This window comes from Protomyctophum bolini (assembly GCF_963924005.1).
Source record: "Protomyctophum bolini genome assembly, chromosome: 4".
NCBI lineage: Eukaryota > Metazoa > Chordata > Actinopteri > Myctophiformes > Myctophidae > Protomyctophum > Protomyctophum bolini.
In genome coordinates this window covers 37,744,784-37,765,577 of record NC_137865.1, presented here as the reverse complement: position 1 = coordinate 37,765,577, position 20,794 = coordinate 37,744,784, and the positions used below count along the sequence as shown (strand labels likewise).

General features: G+C 45.9%; 1 protein-coding gene across 4 annotated transcripts in view; it reads right to left on the bottom strand.

Annotated features, from left to right (window-relative positions):
* Positions 1-20,794, bottom strand: part of znf423 (zinc finger protein 423) — a 191,948-nt gene that overhangs the window by 126,056 nt on the left and 45,098 nt on the right. For all 4 annotated transcript variants that reach the window (XM_080760910.1, XM_080760911.1, XM_080760912.1 and 1 more), the window contains exon 3: positions 9,450-9,641. In XM_080760910.1, the coding sequence (XP_080617036.1) occupies positions 9,450-9,641 (192 nt within the window). The remainder of the gene's footprint in view (positions 1-9,449; positions 9,642-20,794) is intronic.

The window sequence follows — 20,794 nt, the reverse complement described above, 5'->3', positions numbered from 1 at the left end:
GAGAGAGGAGAGGAGAGGAGAGGAGAGGAGAGGAGAGGAGAGGAGAGGAGAGGAGAGGAGAGGAGAGGAGAGAGGTGAAAAAAACAGAGAAGCAAAAAGGCTTAAGTGAACAGCCGGGAAACCCTGTTTATTCTGTCATTCAACAATAGCTACTGGACTACTCACACACACACACACACACACACACACACCACACACACACACACACACACAATAAGGCAGGTGAAGTGTAGGAGACTGTAATTTTGCTTCAGGTTACACCTCTCTCTCTCTCTCTCTCGCTCGCTCTCTCTCCCTCTGAAGTGATCTGTGGTTTTAATAAAGAGTCTTGGCCTCACAGGACTCAGCTGCTACCCTGACGACAGACACAAAGATATGCGAGCGTGTGTGTGTGTGTGTGTGTGTGTGTGTGTGTGTGTGTGTGTGTGTGTGTGTGCGCGCGCGCGCGTGCACATGTGCGAGTGCATGCGTGCAGTGCGTGAGAGAGACACTATGCACATGCGTGTGCGTGTGACAGCGGGTTGTGACAGACGGTAAGAAGCGTAGCACTAGGGAGACATCTCTTGGGGTGGGAGAGGGGGTGGGGGGGCCAGTCACCCAAGGGCCCCTGTTCCAACAGATGTGCTCTCCTCCTCCCCTTTCTCCTCGTCTCCTCTATCTCCTCCCTTCTCTTTCCTCCTCCTCCACCCTTTTTCTCCTCCTCTCCTCTATCTCCTCCCTTCCTTTCCTTCCTATCCTCTTCTCCTCCCTTTCTCCTCTCCCCATCCGACATGCCAGAGGGACTTCTCTTATCTCCCAATCCATCCATCCATCCATCCATCCATCCTCCCTTTCACTCTTTTTCTCCTCACCCTTTCTTTCCCTTCTCCAATATTTCCACAGCCCCTCCCTTCCCTCTTTCTTTCCCCCCTCCTCCACCTCTCATCCCCTGTCTCCATGTATTCCCCCATGGCAGCTCTCTGCTCCTCCACCCCACCCCAGCCCACCCCAACCCAGCCAGCCTTCTCCCAGCTAGACAGACTCCCTGGCAGGCCAGGGCTCCACTCTCCACCCCCCCACTGAGACAAGAGACACCACAGCTGCATGGGGGAGGGAGAGAGAGAGAGAGAGAGAGAGAGACAAAGTATGAGGGAATGAAAAAAAGGTGGGATGGATAAAGATAAGCAAGTGAACATGCGTGTCGTGAATATATAAGAAAGCACATTTTCACTCTTTTTTTGTTTGTGCTCTAAAACAAACATTTTAAAAAGTCCATAGACTTGGCTGCATGCCGCATGATGTAATTCCGAAGGCTATACATTGGAGGGGCTATTGTTGAAATAGACCCACATAGACCAGTAAAGGGTCATTAGCCTATTCAGGACGGGAACCCCTTTTGGTGTTTTAAGTTATACTTTACCATAGAAGCACCTCCGTGTGCTTCTATGGTGCGGTTAGGAAGCAAGCAGCCAGTGTAGTCAGTGTGTAGGCCTGGAAGACCCCATTGGCTCAACTTAGTCTGTAGGATCTCTATAACGGTACCTTACCCAAACAAACCAAACAAACAAACAAACACACACGTCACCGGCCCATCCCTGAACAACACATATCTTGATACCAGAAAGAAAGTCCCACGAGTGTGCGCGCAGCCACGCACGTGTGTGTGTCTGTGTGTCTGTGTGTGTCTGTGTGTGTGTGTGTGTGTGTGGAGCAGGGCCAGAGAATGTTCTCCATTTGATCTGTAGGAGTTTTTTTCCTTTTCCTCTTCGCTGCTCTCCTCTCCTCGGGAGGTTCTGCTCTACATTCTGACTCCTACTGAGACCCGCCAACACTCCCCGCTGACTCCCTGCTGACTCACACACCGTGCACGCAGACACGCACGCACACACACACACACACACACACACACACACACACACACACACACACACACACACACACACACACACACACACACACACGCACACACACACACACACACACACACACACACACACCACACACACACCACACACACACACACACAAAGGGTATAGGCCCACATGCATGCAGTGGTGTAAAGGTAAATAAGTAATCAGGTACGGTACTTAAGTGGTACTTTTACTTTACTTGAATTATGTGCATTTTCCTTCCTTCCTTATACTTTTCCTTCTACTTCACTACGGAGGAAAATATTGTACTATTACTTCACTGCAATTATTAGAATAGATTTTTTCTTGTTACAAATTACTTTGTAGATTTGGATTATTATTACAAAACATTGGCATTATTTAACCCATTCTGACCGGGCACCCATTTTGGTGTTAGCATCATGTTATGCTTTACCTATGAAAAATAGCAGATCTACAAGCTCATATCGCGCCACCGAGTGGCGCGCTACGAGCTTGTAGGTCTGCTATTTTTTTTTAATCGCAGAACGACTGACATTTTAAGAATCTGATCTCAGGTCAGAATGGGTTAATCAGACCAGTGTGTGTCCGGTGGAAACCTCGTATGAATCTGATCTCAGGTCAGAATGGGTTAAAATCCACACATATGCGTGCATTATCACACACACACACGCACGCACACGCACGCACGCAAAATGAACTCATCGAAAAATGAACTCATGCACGCAAACAAACAAAGACTATTATGCTGCAGCCAGACTGTTTGCTATAGCTGTTTGGAATAATAATGTACTATCACTACTAAGACACAACAGAGTGGAGGGAGGGAGGGAGGGGGTGTACTGTATACTGTACTAATGCATAAAGGATGCAGTATTACGGTACTATTCTTAACAGCAGCAGTAGGCGAGATATTTATGTTCCGTTCATGACAGCCCTGTACGAAGATTAGAAGAATATAAAAATATATACCAAGGACTACAGGTTACAGCATGGAGGCAGGCAGTGACAGAGAGGAATTACTAGAGGAAAACACCTCCTAGCACGCACGCACGCACGCACGCACGCACTGGCCTATATACTGTAGATCAGGGGTTCTCAACATTTTGGCTGTCTCGCGAGTCCACAATGACATCATCGATGCAGGGGAATACAAGCTAATAGAAACTGCAAGCTTTCTAGTCCTGAAAAGTTGCAATTAATGCGAAAAGAAATCAGCCTAAAACAAACATCTGATGATACTGGTGGACGGGTGCCCACAACCCGAGACACAGACTGAGTAGAGAAAAACCGTGCCATTTCATCATGATTATTAGTGAGGACCTATTATATGAAGATAAGTTGAAAAGTGGTTCTTTAAGTTCTTGTGCTATTCTTAAAGCACATGGCCCTAAACACACCCTCGTACGGATGCTCTCTCCTTCTGAGTCTGCGCTTGTGCTGTGCAGCCATCATATTTTGCAGCACCCTCACGGACAAGGTTTCTCCAGGCCGTCCTGTCTGTTGCCTTGTCTTCCCAAGCTTTGAGGTACAGGACTTGTTTTGGGAGGCGACACACACACACACACACACACACACACACACACACGCGCGCATACACACACACACACACACACACACACACACACACGCACACACCACACACACACACACACACACACACACACACACACACACACACACACACACACACACACACCATTTTTCAAACAGGATTTAAAAAGTGGAGCTGTCACCCTGGCTTATAGCTGTGATGAATGGAATTACACTGTATTGTTATTGAGAAAGTCTGCCAATGAAAAGGCACACGCGCATGCACACAAGCACACACGCACAATGAGGTACATGAACATAAATTTGCCATTACACTGACCAGATGTGATGTACTGTATATGTGTGTGTGTGGGGTGTGTGTGTGTGTGTGTGTGTGTGTGTGTGTGTGTGTGTGTGTGTGTGTGTGTGTGTGTGTGCGCACGTGCATGTGCGTGTGCGCGCGCGTGCGTGCCTGCGTGCGACACCGTGCGTGCGTAATTTCACATATGTAAATTGATCTATTCTACACCAATGTGTGTACGTGCGTGTGTGTGCGTGTGCCTATTTCCACTCAAATTAATGATGCCTCTTTATAGGCCTCCTGCTGAAGTGGAGCTGAATTACCTGGTGCTTCAGTGTCACATCTGAGACCCATTCAATGTTACTACTACAGCTAGCTAGCTAAACAGCAGCTAACCTGAGACCCATTCAATGTTACTACTACAGCTAGCTAGCTAACAGCAGCTAACCTGAGACCCATTCAATGTTACTACTACAGCTAGCTAGCTAAAAGCAGCTAACCTGAGACCCATTCAATGTTACTACTACAGCTAGCTAGCTAACAGCAGCTAACCTGAGACGCTTATATGGTTTCTGCCTCGGGTTTGAGTAAATGGTGCGCTGTGACTGGCAGTCGCTGTGATTGACAGCCTACACCTAAACCTAACCCCAACCTTAACCTCAGTAAAACTATACCTAAACCTAACTCTAACCTCAGTAAAACTATACCTAAACCTAAGCCTAACCCTAACCTTACGTTGGTTAGAAATACTAACAGTCCGACAGGCATTAGTAATGACAACACCGTCGCTCCCGACATGTGTAGCAGGTTAAAACTGACCCGTGGCAGGTTAAAACGAACCCATGGCTTCCTGTGAGGTTAGGTTAAAGGTTTGGGTTTTGGGTAGGTGTCGACTAATGCCTGTCGGACCAAACACATGCACCCGCTTACTATATAGGCCAAAATAAGTTTTGAGCAACAAGTGTCGACCGAAAGTCACTTTCGTAGTGCGACAAATTGGTTGACACTTGTTGCTGAAATTGCCAGGGTGCATACTTCTTCATTCCACGCTGGGGCCCTTAACAGCCACAGCAATAGATACCGTAAGCTATATATTATTATTATTTACACTAGTTTTGCTGCCACTGACCCTGGACCAGTAGTAAGTAAGTATTAATGTTTAAAAAGTAAAACAAACAGCTAGTCTTTAATTGATTTATTTTCTCCAATGTTTGTTGAAGGTGATTGAGACAATCACAAATTAATGCACAAAGTACAAAACTACATGAACAAAAAATTCTCCCACATATTCAGAGAGGCCTCAGTAGACTGTAGACTAGAGTAGACTGTGTGTGTGCACCCACCCACCCACCCCCCACACATGCACGCACACACGCACTAACAGGTTCCCGGGGGTTTTCACCAGAGAACTTAAAAGGATTCTTCACTCTATGCTTTTTAATTTGCCTTCTTTTCAATAATAACCACAAAGCCAGACCCCCCCCCCCCCCCCCCCCCCCCCCCACACACACACACACACACACACACACACACACACGTCTGTGTGTGTACGAGCGCATGCACACATCCAGCTGAGCGGAGGGATTACTCTGCAATCTCAACTACTCTTTCTCGGGGAAAAAACATGTTTCATCATTTCATTTCGTTTTCTTTCTTCTGCGCTCCCCCCTTCGCCTCTCCACCGCGCCCCCCCCTCCCTCCCACCGCGCCCCCCTCCTCCCACTGCTCCCCCGCTCAGCAACACGTAGCCCTCCCCCTGCCCCCCCCCCCTGCCCCGCTTGCGCTCAAATCACAGGACACATCCTGCGCCGCCACAGCAGTCCTGCTCGCGTCTGTTCCTGCGAGTCTGTGACTCTGTCAACGACTGTGAGACTATTACAGCGCGTGTTTGTGTGTGTGTGCGTGCAAGTATGAGAATGAGTGAGTGAGTATGAATGTTGCTTGAGAGAGAGAGAGAGAGTGAGAACCGCATATAATGACACAGATTATGACGAGACATTTCCTCCATCGTCGGGCTACACGTATAGGAAACATTCAGGTAGGCATACTGTCCAAATAGAAACAGAAGACTGTAAATTGAGCGCTTGTATCTTTTACAAAATTGCAACAATTTGTGTTCTCTTCATTACTCTTCATGTGACCACCGCGATCTGACTGTACAGTAGGTGTGCTACCCGTTCAAAACATATTAAAATAACGGTAGTGGGTCGGTCACACACACCAAGTCTTGGTGTGTGCGACCGACCCACTACCGTTATTTTGATATGTCCTCTTCATTAGACATGCTTATACCCCCCCCTCTCTCTCTCTCCTCTCACACAGTTAATAGGAGTCAAATGAGTGATTGATCGGGTGGGATTCAATCCCAGGCCAGCAGGAGCGTAAGAGGATCCTCAGGTGGGGCCTTAACATCTACACAACACACAAAACTCTGTGCACTCTCTCTCTCTCTCTCTCTCTCTCTCTCTCTGGCCCCCTATCGAAAGTAAACACAGGCTTAAGAGGCTGTTGTGTGCTGTGCAGTTTCATAGTGTGTGTGTGTGTGTGTGTGTGTGTGTGTGTGTGTGTGTGTGTGTGTGTGTGTGTGTGTGTGTGTGTGTGTGTGTGTGTGTGTGTGTGTGTGCGCGCGCGTGCGCAGACGTGTGTTGGCTCGTTAAGAGAGCGTTTGGATTAATCTGTAGGAACAGATGCCCCTGCCGTGTTCCTTTCAGCTCCTCCATTAATTACACTGCTACTAATAACGGCTATTGTGTGATAGCGTTTGAGCGTGTGTGTGTGTGTGTGTGTGTGTGTGTGTGTGTGTGTGTGTGTGTGTGTGTGTGTGTGTGTGCGTGCATGAGTCCAAGTATGTCCCTAAGGAACACGTGGGCATAAGTGAATTCAAAAGCTACCTGTGTTCAGAAGCAGCGGGGGAGGGAACAAACCGCCCAGAGGCCGACGGGATTGGTTAATCGTTAAGTGGGCGAGCAGTGGCGTCCTATCAGAATCATTCCTCGGCTATGAGGCGAGCGTCTCATAAGCAACCTCACCGTGCATGCTTTCACCTTGACGTCTTCCTTGAACTTGACGATAAAAGCATCTCTGCTGTCGGGAGAAAACCGCACCAAACTCCAAAACGTTCATTTTTCAGAACAGTTTTCAGGAAATTAAGAAAACCTTATATTTTGAAAACAAAGGAATACTGCCTCATCAAAGGTGGTGTTTTTAACTTGTTGTGACTTTATATATTGTTAATTACTTGCATGAGAGGGGCAGAGGTGGTGGAGTTACCAGAGAGTATAGCAGACAGTTTGCTATAAGCAATAATATGTCAACATTTTAATCACTTATTTTTTTGGTATTCAGACAGCCAGCAATGAGTAAAACGCTCCCAAAGAATTAGTCTCTGTGACACATCTAGACTTTCCTAGAAGCTTTGTCATTGGTCGGAAGAAAACCAATAATGAAGTAGACAGGCAAATCGACGAATGACAGAGCTTCTATAGGAAAATCTTTGTATGCAGATTGTGGCCCCTAGATGTGTCAAAGAGATTTATTTGGGAGCGTTTTATCCATTGCTGGCTGCCTGAATAATATAAAAAGGGGCAACAAAAATGTAGAGAAATACTGAAAAAAATATTACTTATATGCTTTAAGAGGTTTTGTCCGAAGCACACCTTTTACTAGTTTTCATTGGTTTAATATTGTTTTAATCAACACACAGACATAAAGGGTGTTCAATAGCACTGATGTATGGAGTTAACCTCAACATTGGAGTTAGGTGGTTTCCTCCAACAGCAACTAATACTACTTAAAAGTGTGCAGCGGGAATACACAAAAAAAACCTGACATTGTTTTAACTTTAACTATAACACAATACGGAAAACATTTGGATGAATGAATGCTCAAAGATGCAGAGAAGAACGTGGCGTTAGAATTCGCACATGTTATTCAAAGAAATAATCTATTCAAAAGATATATGGCCCCCTAGGGGAACCATGTAGGTCAGTAAAGACATTTTCACGTCATATTATAGTGTGCTTCCATACGGTTGTACATGTTTCAAAGCACTGACAATCCAGTTCTACCTGGTGCCTGGTCTGAAAACCATGCAGCTCTACCTGGTCCCTGGTCTGAAAACCATGCAGCTCTAACTGGTCCCTGGTCTTAAAACCATGCAGTTCTACCTGGTCCCTGGGTCTTAAAACCATGCAGCTCTACCTGGTCCCTGGTCTTAAAACCATGCAGTTCTACCTGGTCCCTGGTCTTAAAACCATGCAGCTCTAACTGGTCCCTGGTCTTAAAACCATGCAGCTCTACCTGGTCCCTGGTCTTAAAACCATGCAGCTCTACCTGGTCCCTGGTCTTAAAACCATGCAGCTCTACCTGTCCCTGGTCTTAAAACCATGCAGCTCTACCTGGTCCCTGGTCTGAAAACCATGCAGCTCTACTGGTCCTGGTCTGAAAACCATGCAGCTCTACCTGGTCCCTGGTCTTAAAACCATGCAGTTCTATACCTGGTCCCTGGTCTTAAAACCATGCAGTTCTATACCTGGTCCCTGGTCTTAAAACCATGCAGTTCTACCTGGTCCCTGGTCTTAAAACCATGCAGTTCTATACCTGGTCCCTGGTCTTAAAACCATGCAGCTCTACCTGGTCCCTGGTCTTAAAACCATGCAGCTCTACCTGGTCTAAAATCATGCAGTTCTACCTGGTCCCTGGTCTTAAAATCATGCAGTTCTACCTGGTCCCTGGTCTTAAAATCATGCAGTTCTACCTGGTCCCTGGTCTGAAAACCATGCAGCTCTATATGGTTACTTCCTGGTCTGAAAATCACGCAGAACGGGGAAAAAAGGCTCGACTGCAGAACACAGTGCTCGCCTGTGTCTCCTGCCAATGACATGAATGAAAGCCACTGCTGAGGTAGTATCTACGATAAATGCCAATCACGGCGATTTGGCAATGAGCATAATTACAATCATGATTCTATTGTTCAGTGAAAAGTGCCCATAAATGGCACACCGCTGGGCTACTTTTGTTGTACTTTTACACGAAACCCCCCCCCCTGTCAGGTGATAACAAGCGCCTGCTCACTCCTCGTGCCTTGATTGAAGGAAGCACAAGCTCAGTACGGGGCTCTCCCCAGGCTGGCAGAGAGAGAGTAGCGTAGGCAATGTATAGAGATTACATTTTAGGCAACGGGCTAAATGCACACAGAATAACTCTTCCTACTTTCAGGCCGCTTCCCTACTTCCTTCACAGGTGTTACAAATGAAACCATCTGTACACTCTCAGAGTTACACAAGCGTACAGGGCCATTTGGATCTGGGTCTCCAGGACACTTTAAGACTCACTGGTGTAGCAGCACCCTGCCTCTGTTTGACCAGAACGGAACAGAGCCTTCATTACCTGTGAAGGAAGTATGGGGAAGGTTTCCAAAATGGCAATGTGTGCATAGCAGAGAGCCCGCATTGGCACAGGGTGAAGAAAAACAACTCATAGTGTAGTCCTGTGGTTCTCAACCAGTGGTCCGGGGACCACCAGTGGTCCTTGAGGTGAGCGTAAAATTAAACCAAATGGACCTTTAGTGGACCATTTGGTTTCGTTTTAAGAGTTGAAGAAGTGTAATTTTGATTGGTGTTTTGCCTGTTGTCTCTCCTAATGGTGCCACATCAATACAGCATGGACATGTGGACAAACGATAACAAACAGTTTCAGGGCAGGTCTAAGAGGCTAGATGTGAAACCACTGGTGTCGTCCAGTCTTACCGGCAGGGCAGTGGTTGGTCCTGTGCTCCGTCAGCTCGGCCAGACAGTCAAAGTCCTGCTGACAGTTGTCGCAGGTGAAGATGGACTCGTCGTCCAGGTCGTCGTCGCGGTCCTCGTGGTCCTCGTGGTCGCCGTCCTCCAGGCCCTGGCCTTCTTTAGGCTCCGCCTCTTGGTCGCCGCCCGCCGCCACATCTGAGGATACAAGCGTGGGAACGTGAGCGGTCGAGCGCTAACGCACACATACACAAAACGCACACACACACACACACAACGCAAAATTCATCACCACCACCACTCGCGGCGGTGCCGGCTTCCCTTTGATTTTATTACGTGCATCAGAGCTATTTTAATCCCCTCTACTTTCCTTTACTTGTGATTTATGCATTTTCTTTCCTGGCATAACATTATCTTCCTTGTTGAATGTTATTGTCCTGTGTAGTTTCTATTATCCCATTCAGCTTTGTCTTTGTCAGCTTAAAGCTTTCTTCTTTTGAGGTGAGATATTTCCGTATAAGCCCCTGGAGATGTCTTTATCTCACAGCACAATTGTACTTTTACCTGCTTCCCTTTTCTCTTTTTTTTGTTGCATTGTGTCATTGATATGTGCAAACTTACTGGAGCGTGCGTGCGTGCTTGGTGTTGTTATTTGGGTATTTGTCAAGTACATTTTGCATACACCTGAAACACATCCTCTATATTTACCCATCTAACTATTAAGAGCAGTGGGAACTATTTTTAACCGCTGCACCAGGGGAGCATTTAGGGGTTTAATGGTCTTGCTCAGGGACATTTCCATTATGAAACCTGGAGTAGCCGAGGATCGAACCGGCGACCTTCCGATTCCCAGATGGCGTGTGTGTGTGTGTGTGTGTGTGTGTGTGTGTGTGTGTGTGTGTGTGTGCGTGCGCGCGTGTTTCAATTTGTTATAAGTGTGTGCATGTGCGTCCTGGTGGCAGAGAGGCAGTGCATAAGGGAGGACCAGTGTTAGACTGTGTCTGGACAATTCTCCATTCTCTCCATTGTGTCTCCATTTTCACACCTTATTATCACATTATAAACGCTCAGGCTCCAATAAGACTGACTCTAGAGAGGAGAGGAGAGGAGAGGAGAGGAGAGGAGAGGAGAGGAGAGGAGAGGAGAGGAGAGGAGAGGAGAGGAGAGGAGAGGAGAGGAGAGGAGAGGAGAGGAGAGGAGAGGAGAGGAGATGACAGCAGAGAGGTTAGATAAATATAATAGACAGAGAGATCGGACACAAAGAAGGATACAATGACAACAATGTACTTCTTGGGGAAAGTATAATTACAATGTATAAATAAAGGGCCCCGTACGGTTAGCTCAACCGTCTCATGGGCACCTAGGCTGCGTCTTCCCCCCCCCCCCCCCCCATCTCTCTACTCTCTCCCATTTCCTGTCAGACTACTTTCAACATATCAATAAAGGCAGGAAAAAGCCCAAAAATATATCTTAAAGAAAATAAGTAAAGGGAGAGGGTGGGCTGGAATTAAGTGTTCTACCTGCCATGCTTGCTTCTCGCCTCCTGCTTCCACTATAATTGCATCCAAGATGGAGCGCCGCTCCCCCTCCAGAATTTCTCGTTCAGAGAATACACCCCCACACACAGGCCGCTCCCCTGCCGAATAACAGCCGCTGAGACAAAACTCTGCACTCAGCAGACATTCTTAGCCCCCGAAACCCCCTCCAAAAACAACCCGTCAAATATTGTATTTTTATTTTTCATTCAGGTATCATCAACACAAGTGCAGGTGCCCCAACTAATAAGGAGCATTATAGGGGCAAAACGACCGTGCCAACGACAGAGGAAGAAGCTAAAAATCTTCTCTTTCTCCGCCTCCTATCTCTCTTCAGTCCTTGTTCATCTCAGCAGCACCCAGCTGGCAGCGCTGGGGCCGTGCCAGTCGAGCCACTCGAGGCCCCAACAGCTTCTTACACTTCCTGATAGAGTGCTGAATGAGCCGAGGTTACCAGGCAACATATACAATTCTAGCCCCTAAAAAGGGGTCTTGGCTAACGCTGCTTAACGACAACATTTTAGTCACAGCATTGGACCTGGACGCAGTCTCCTTTTGATTGGAGAAAAGTACCGTCGCTGGCCTCAAGAATTAACTCCAGACCACCAGCAAGTACACAGAACATATTATTTGACTTGAACACTAGTATATATGCTTCATTGACCGAGGTCAAGTCTCTGTACTTGGGGAACCTACTTTTTTCACTCTACTAACTACACTGAATCTTTTTGTCAGAATGTTTATACAGTATTATGTAATGTCCAGGATCGTTATTCCGTGTTCTATGAAAGTTGTTGGTACTTATTTACATTGTGTCCTTTCTGGAAATACCTTCCTACATGTGCCCAGACTCTGGGAGATGTGGCTGCTTCTAACCGCTCAATTACAAAAAATGTAAATGATATATCAAACCCAGGCTAAGCTAAGCTTTGATCAAACAGTGAGCGGTGCTCTAATAGCTGTGGGTGGGACGTTAGGGGACGTTAGGGGACTTACGTGGACGGTTAAGACAGATATGAGGTTAGGGGACTTACGTAGACGGTTAAGACTGATCTGAGGTTAGGGGACTTACGTGGCCGGTTAAGACTGATCTGAGGTTAGGGGACTTACGTGGCCGGTTAAGACTGATATGAGGTTAGGGGACTTACGTGGCCGGTTAAGACTGATCTGAGGTGCCTTGGTTATAGGGTTAGTAGTCGGACAACGCGCCTCGTCGCTGTCAAAACAGTAGCCGAAGACAGAATGAGATACTGAGATCTTGGGAGGTCAGTAGACGGTCAGTAGACGGTCAGTAGACGGTCAGTAGACGGCTACTGAGAGCATTCAGTGGTCTGATTAAACGTGATTGTGTCCCTTTCAGTGCATGGACAGCATTCAAACAGGGTGGTCAACATCAACACCGCCCCACAATATGGATGCTGCATGGGGGTTTAAGTGGTCAATTGATTAACCTACATGAGCAAGATTATGATGTTTTGATATATTTTCGGAGCCGACTCACCAAAGTGCAAGAGATGAACAGAGGTGTGTGAGAGTTAGGGAACGAGGGATGGGGTCTGGAGGTGTGCAACAGAGTAAGGGGGAAGTGGACACACAGAGGGAGGGATGGATGGAGGGAGGAAAAGAGGGAGGGTGTTGGCCATCTGTCCAGTGGTGAGAGGCTGAGAGCACCGTCTGGCCCACTTGCACTGCATGTGCAGTGCGCACACACACACGTCACACACACGCACACACACACACACACACACACACACACACACACACACGTGTCCATGTGAATAAATGCATGCATGCCATGCACACACAACCACACAAATGCTCACGCACACGGACATTTGAATAGACTCATACACGTGAGCAGATATGCATTCAAATGCATACAGTTGCCAAGTAAAGGACGGTATTCACGAATGTCAATGAATCTACTATAGGGGGTCATCAAAGCAGGGTAAAGAACTCTCAGCTACACTACACGATCATTTGGTTTGTTAGTCAAATGTGAATCTTATATCCAATACCTTTTAAACAATAAAAAATGTAAAGAGATACTCTGGGATAGCTGAACAGACTGAGGTAGAAAATATGGATTTGCTTTGAAAAGGATTGAGGTTTCTTTATTCTTACTGTAAATCTTATACTATACTACTTAGTATATTATGCAGTTTCGCTTTCATTTCTGACCTCTTACGATCAGCTTATCTGGGGGTACTTTCTCACACGCACACGCACGGACGTACACGCACATGCACGGACGTACGCACACACACACACACACACGGACGTACGCACACACACGCACGGACGTACGCACACACACACGCACGGATGCATGCACGCGCACGGACGCATGCACGCGCACACACAGGAGAACATACATATAAACTATTGAAGGGTTTATAACAAACAGCTCCAACCAAAAAACAAAAAATTCTAGAGATTCTGAATAAATTAAACTTCACATTCATGGGCACATGCATGAGCGTGTGCGCGAGCACACACACACACACACACACACACACACACACACACACACACACACACACACACACACACACACACACACACCCCAAGGTGCCTTGATGCCAGGGGTGAGGGCAGTGCCAAATCCAGCACATGCCAACACAACCTGCTGTCATAGCAACGGGGGGAGGAGCCAGATGAGACCTCTCTCTGGCTCTCTCTCTCTCTCTCTCTCTCTCTCTCTCTCTCTCATATCTACTGCAGTTGTTTGTCAAAGTGTGAACAACTATACTTGCTGTAGCTGTTCACAAACCGCTCTGATCATTAGTCTAACTGCTCACATCGCTGCCACGCGTTGTGAGCTTGTAGATCGGCTATTTTCAGCATGTAACCAAGTGGGGAAATCTGCCATTGTGACGCCATCAAGGCCTACCCGAAATACCTTTTAGTCGACTGTAGATTTAGTCAACTAAAATCTTATGATATTTAGTTGACTAACACTAAAACATTTCAGATGTGACTAAATATGACTAAAACCAAATGAAAATGTAAAATTTGCTGTCAATATCAACACAAATAGGGGGGACAAATTCTGGGTCTCCTCTGCATGGCGGTGTGCATTGGCACTGGCCTCTCATTTCAATTCGATTAGCCTGCTATTCACCAGGTAACGATTCGATGCGATTCTACCATGCATCACACTATTCTATATCACTGCACAACATTTGTATCAGTCAATACAAGCAGTCAGATATACTGAACATCATATTTTATTTAGAATTATATTAACATTATATACGGTATTACAATTGTATAACACACACACACACACACACACACACACACACACACGTATGTGTATGCACAACCATGCTTGCGATCTGTGGTCTAATTCATACTGTATGTGGTTGCACACAACAGAAATAGCCAATTGGCTATTTTCAGTGTGCGACACTGGCACGCAAACCAAGTAAAATCAGCCGTAAGTGACCCCGTTAGCATCTCCAGCTTGCTTCCCAGTCTCTCTCTCTCCCTGCTCTCCCATCTCGCCTTGTTTGTTCTATGACTTATTCATGATAGCTCTCAGAACTCACTCCTCTCTCCTCTCCTAACCTCTACCTCGCGTCATATCACCACACTTTACAGAACTCACTCCTCTCTGCTCTCCGTCATATCACCACACTTTACAGAACTCACTCCTCTGTCCTCTCCGTCATATCACCACACTTTACAGAACTCACTCCTCTCTGCTCTCCGTCATATCACCACACTTTACAGAACTCACTCCTCTCTGCTCTCCGTCATATCACCACACTTTACAGAACTCACTCCTCTGTCCTCTCCGTCATATCACCACACTTTACAGAACTCACTCCTCTCTGCTCTCCGTCATATCACCACACTTTACAGAACTCACTCCTCTCTGCTCTCCGTCATATCACCACACTTTACAGAACTCACTCCTCTCTGCTCTCCGTCATATCACCACACTTTACAGAACTCACTCCTCTCTGCTCTCCGTCATATCACCACACTTTACAGAACTCACTCCTCTCTGCTCTCCGTCATATCACCACACTTTACAGAACTCACTCCTCTGTCCTCTCCGTCATATCACCACACTTTACAGAACTCACTCCTCTCTGCTCTCCGTCATATCACCACACTTTACAGAACTCACTCCTCTGTCCTCTCCGTCATATCACCACACTTTACAGAACTCACTCCTCTCTGCTCTCCGTCATATCACCACACTTTACAGAACTCACTCCTCTCTGCTCTCCGTCATATCACCACACTTTACAGAACTCACTCCTCTGTCCTCTCCGTCATATCACCACACTTTACAGAACTCACTCCTCTCTGCTCTCCGTCATATATATCACCACACTTTACAGAACTCACTCCTCTCTACTCTCCGTCATATCACCACACTTTACAGAACTCACTCCTTTCTGCTCTCCGTCATATCACCACACTTTACAGAACTCACTCCTCTCTGCTCTCCGTCATATCACCACACACAATGTCCCGCCCCATATTTGCATACTGTCTGGGCGTCATGGAACAACATATTGTCCGCGGCCAAATACAGATAATTCTGGGGGTCCTTGACATGAAATAGTTTGAGAACCATGACTGACATAGAAACATAGGGTTTAACCCTGTGAGAACCACTGACATAGAAACATAGGGTTTAACCCTGTGAGAACCACTGACATAGAAACATAGGGTTTAACCCTGTGAGAACCACTGACATTGAAACATAGGGTTTTTCAGAAAACGGTCATGATTTAGAAGACATTTTGTAGAATCTGCATGTCTCAGTCCTAAATGGGTTAAGTACTGCAGTACTTGAGTAAATGTACTTAGTTACTTTGCACCACTGCAAACGATTGCATCCTTAGGTTGAACTCTGACCCTATAACCGTGGCTCCCATCGTCCTTTCTCAACACCGAACGAACCACGTTGTACTCTTCTCCATCTCCCCCTCCCCAAACGCTTAGGCCACACGTGCACCACCAGAGAGCAGCACCAGGGGTACTTATTGCACACATAGGCGTCTCCCAGGGGGCGTTCTGAGGCCTTTAACCCATTTAGGACTGAGACCAGATCCTACAAATGTCTTCTAAATCATGACAGTTGTCTGAAAAATCCTACGTTTCTATGTCAGTGGTTCTCAAACTATTTAATGTCAAGGACAGCACAAATTATATGTAATTGACCGCCGACCCCCATCTGAAAATATGTTGTTCCAGGGACCCCCCCAGAAGCAAGAATATACAAGCTTGTAGATCTGCTATTTTCCAACAGCTAAAGTTTAAAATAATGGTTAAAACAGCAAAAGGGGTTCCCGCCCTGAATGTGTTAAGAGGGGGGGTATTGATTGAATAGTACTGCAGAGGGTCCACACACCCCCATCTCTGACTATATGTCTGTCTGTGTGTCAGTCTCTCTCGAACATGCACGTGCACAGACATCCCTGTGTGCCAGCTGGAAAGGCTGCAGCCCTTCACACAGGCATGCTAACACACACAAAAACGCACGCACTCACTCACAAACACACGCTCACTCTACAGAGAACCATTATCTCTGAGTCACAGGCTGTCCCTACGCCAAGAGCATCCGCGCACGCACGTACACACACGCACACGCACACACACACACACACACACACACAATTACCACTGCTTCAGACGTGGAATCACAAATGTATCAGATCAGCACATCAAAACAAAAATACATAAATGGAACGTGAACATGGAACAGCTACAGTGAAATCACGGGGATGAAGCATAGTAATTCCCAGTGTCTCTCTCTCTCAATCTCTCTCTCTCTCTCCCCCTCCCTCTCTCTCTCTGTACCTTTTAGTTTCAAAATACACCTTCCTCTTAGTCTAAGTACCGATCATTTAATTGGTGAATTGCACAAGTTTAACCTTATATGATGTAAATAATAATAATCTGCAAGCGTGCAACACGTTGTGAGCTTGTAGATGTGCTAAAACAGTCCAAAACAGACAGCATCACAACAGGCCGGGCCAGTTCTCCATGTCTGGGTTAACTTAGGGCCAGTGGGTGTGTCACGTCCCAAAGTCCAGTTCTCCATGTCTGGGTTAACTTAGGGCCAGTGGGTGTGTCACGTCCCAAAGTCCAGTTCTCCATGTCTGGGTTAACTTAGGGCCAGTGGGTGTGTCACGTCCCAAAGTCCCTGCAACATACACCAGGTTGAATTAAACACTTGTGTCATGATGGACTCTGGTCAAACAAGTATAAGATACACGCAAGGGGTTTGAATCCAGTAGACTAGCGTGTCCAAACTATAAAAAATTATAATATATATAATATATATATATTTTTTTTTTTACATTTGATAGATTTATAATACTCTCACAAACGGTGTTATAGTTTGTGTTAAATAACAGTTTCAGACTACACATCCCAAGAGGACAGGTTTAATAAGCAGCGTTCTAGTCAGAGTCCAACAGACAATGGGCTGTTTATTAACAGATAAAAGCAAATGCCAAATGAATACCTCAGAAATAATGAGGTCACTCTGCATATCTTCAAGAAAGATATATTCATTGAGAGTCTGCGTGTGTGTGCGTGCGTGTGCGTGTGTGGCGTGCGTGTGTGTGTGTGTGTGCGTGTGCGTGTGCGTGTGTGCGTGTGTGTGTGTGTGTGTGTGTGTGTGTGTGTGTGTGTGTGTGTGTGTGTAGGGTAATTAGATAAAGACAAGTGAATTAGCAGAGTCCACAGTGCAAGAGTGATGTTACACATCCTGGCCACGCCTAGCTGGGACCCACTAATTGCTGCTCGTTAGGCTTTGCGAGAGCACGTATAAGTGTGTGTGTGTGTGTGTGTGTGTGTGTGTGTGTGTGTGTGTGTGTGTGTGTGTGTGCCCCATTTTAAAGTCAGATCAGTAAGTTAGTTATGTAAACGATGCAAAGCCTAATAAACACTAAAGCGTACAGGAGAGAGACGGAGAAGGAAGGCATGCCAAATAATACTGTATATCCTTTTGTATTATTTGCCCATGAACAATGTAGTAACTGCAGTACTGTATCTAGTTGAACCACAGCATGATGCCTATACGTTGGGACGTGTGAGCTCGTACTGTACATGGGCTATTAATTAACCCATTTAGACATGAGGACGAGTCTACAAATGACAGTTTTCTGAAAAATCCTATGTTTCTATGTCAGTCCTTCTCAAACCTTTTCAGGTCAAGGACCCCCAAAAAAATATATGTAATTGTCCGCCGACCCCCATCTGACAATATGTTGTTCCAGGGCTCCCCCACAATACAAGTGAAGATATGAGTCAACAACGTTCGCTCTGAAAGAATATATACAGTACATTCAAAGATTTGCGCCGCATTTTCACAAATTTTCAAAAATAGCAGATCTACAAGCTCGTAGTGTGTAGACCTATGAGCTTGTAGATCTGCTATTTTTCAATAGCTAAAGATATTTGATGTGACAAAAGAGCGGAAGAAGTCCAGAGCTCAGGTGGGGTTTACGCAGAGAGGGTTTAATGGGCTAGAAGCAACGCGTACTATGTGGGAGACCCGTGGTTGTTTTTTTTTCTCTCTCCGGATCTAAATGATTATCATCATTATTGTCAGGTGTCGTGTCCTGAGTCCTCCTGGTGAAATAAAGTCATCAGGTGAAAACAAGTGGCTGGTGACTCCATGTGTATCGGAGGAGACGTGTGCATGGTGGCCTACACCAGTGGTTCCCAAACTTTTTCATGTCAAGGACCCCCAAATTCTAATTGACATTTATTAGCCCACGGACCCCCATTTGAAGAGATATGCCAAGGACCCCCCATAACTTAAGAGAAGATTTGTACGGTTCTAGAAGTGATTCTCAAGTTCGACCCGTTTAATTTCGTAGGACTCTCAGTTTGACATGGCATTTCTATCTCTGGGACCCCCAATTTATATTGTAAAATCAATGTTAATTTAACTTTGAGTGACGGGTCCATTTGGTTCCATTTTTACACTTGTACATTTGGTTCCTAACTATCGTTTATCTGTGGACCCCCTGGAACTACTCCAAGGACCCCTGGGGGTCCCCGGACCCACGTGACCAACTGTACCCACTGAGCAATAGTCGTCAGCGTTGTTTCAACGTCTAATCTAAGCCTAGACCGCTAAAATAATTCAGCCCTGAGCTGAATTAAAACAGTTGCACTGTGTTTATAAAAAGCTGAGAGGCTAGCGTCCAGCGGCCCTCAAAAATGCTCATGGGTAGGGGTGATCAGTGACAAAGACTAACGCATGAGGCAACTGGAAATTGGCATAATAATAACTAAATTGGGAGAGAAAGGGGAAAAGATTAAGGGGGGAAAATAAAATAATAATTGGCAGCTGCAGGAGCTTACACAGTGGCCTGGCTGGGACACACTCTGGGGCCCAGAGAAATGAATGTGCACTGGCCAAAAGCGCGCGCGCACACATGCACACACACACAGAGTGTACAGAGCTTGTATATTGGCTATTAGTACAGAGCTTGTAGATTTATATAGGGCTTAAGTGGGTAATGCTTTTTTTTAAATGAAAAATCGAAATCTACAAAGTAACTAGTAACTAAAGTTTTCAAATAATTGTAGTGGGGTAAAAGTACAAAAACATCAGAATTGCACTTAAGTACAGTACTTAAGTAAATGTACTTAGTTACGTTACACCACTGCTGTACACACGAACACACAGCAGGACTAGCAGGCCTGGCCAATCGGAAGGTGGAAAAAGTGTGCGTCCAACTTCCAGCAGAATGTTTAGAAACCAAACAGTGTGAGCACAAGGCAGCCATTCTCCTCTGTTAGGCCATAGCAGTCTACACATTGGGCCATGATATACAGACAGCTGGCAGAGCCAATGGAAATTAACCCATTTAGACCCGAGAGCAGATTCTATGACAGTTTTCTGAAAAAAACCTGTTTCTATGTCAGTGGTTCTCAAAGTTTTTCATGTCAAGGACCCCAAAAAATTATTTGGCCGCCGACCCCCATCTGAAAATATGTTGTTCTAGGGAACAGAAGCTAATATTTCAGTTAAAAACGTTTGCTCTGAAAGAATATATATTCGCATTTCCACATTTTCACAATTTTTAGCTAAAGTATAACATAATGCCGTCCTGAACGGGTTAACATACCGCCCTATAAGCAGGAAGAACAAAAACAGTGACAGGGGTTACATCATACCCAAACCAAACAGTGTGTGTGCCGCTAATAACTCTCAATGTTTGTCTCCTTGCAGGGCAGACGGCTGCTCAGGTCGAGTCAAATGAGTTTGAATTCACAGAAAATACTATGAAAGACTGAATGCTGTAATTTTCTGGGAACTGGAAGTTTTATTTTGATCGCCGGTCCTCCTGGTATCATGTGGTGTTGTTCTTGAGCAAGACACTGAACCCTAACTGCTCCAGACGAGCAGACGGAATGCCTTCTTTGCCTTGCATAGCTGCCTCTGCCGTCAGCGTATGAATGTGTGTGTGGGAATTAGTGAAATTTAACGCAAACATGGCAGTGGATCAGGGGTACAGCGAGCGGACGGGAACCGCGAGGTTCCCAGTTCAATCCCGGGCTCCCCCAGAGTTAGTGTGGAAGTGTCCTTGAGCAAGACACTGAACCCTTAATTGCTCCTGATATGCAGGTTGGTGCCTTTTCATGGTTTCCTCCGCCATCGGTGTGTGAATGTGTGTGAACGGGAGAATGTAATGCACAATCTATGTACAGCGCTTTGGATGAAAGCGCTAATATAAATGCACCATTTACTATAATACATTGTCAAGTGCGTGTTGGATCAGCTACATGTAGCTTAACTTGCCCAACACTGGCGAGATAAATTTG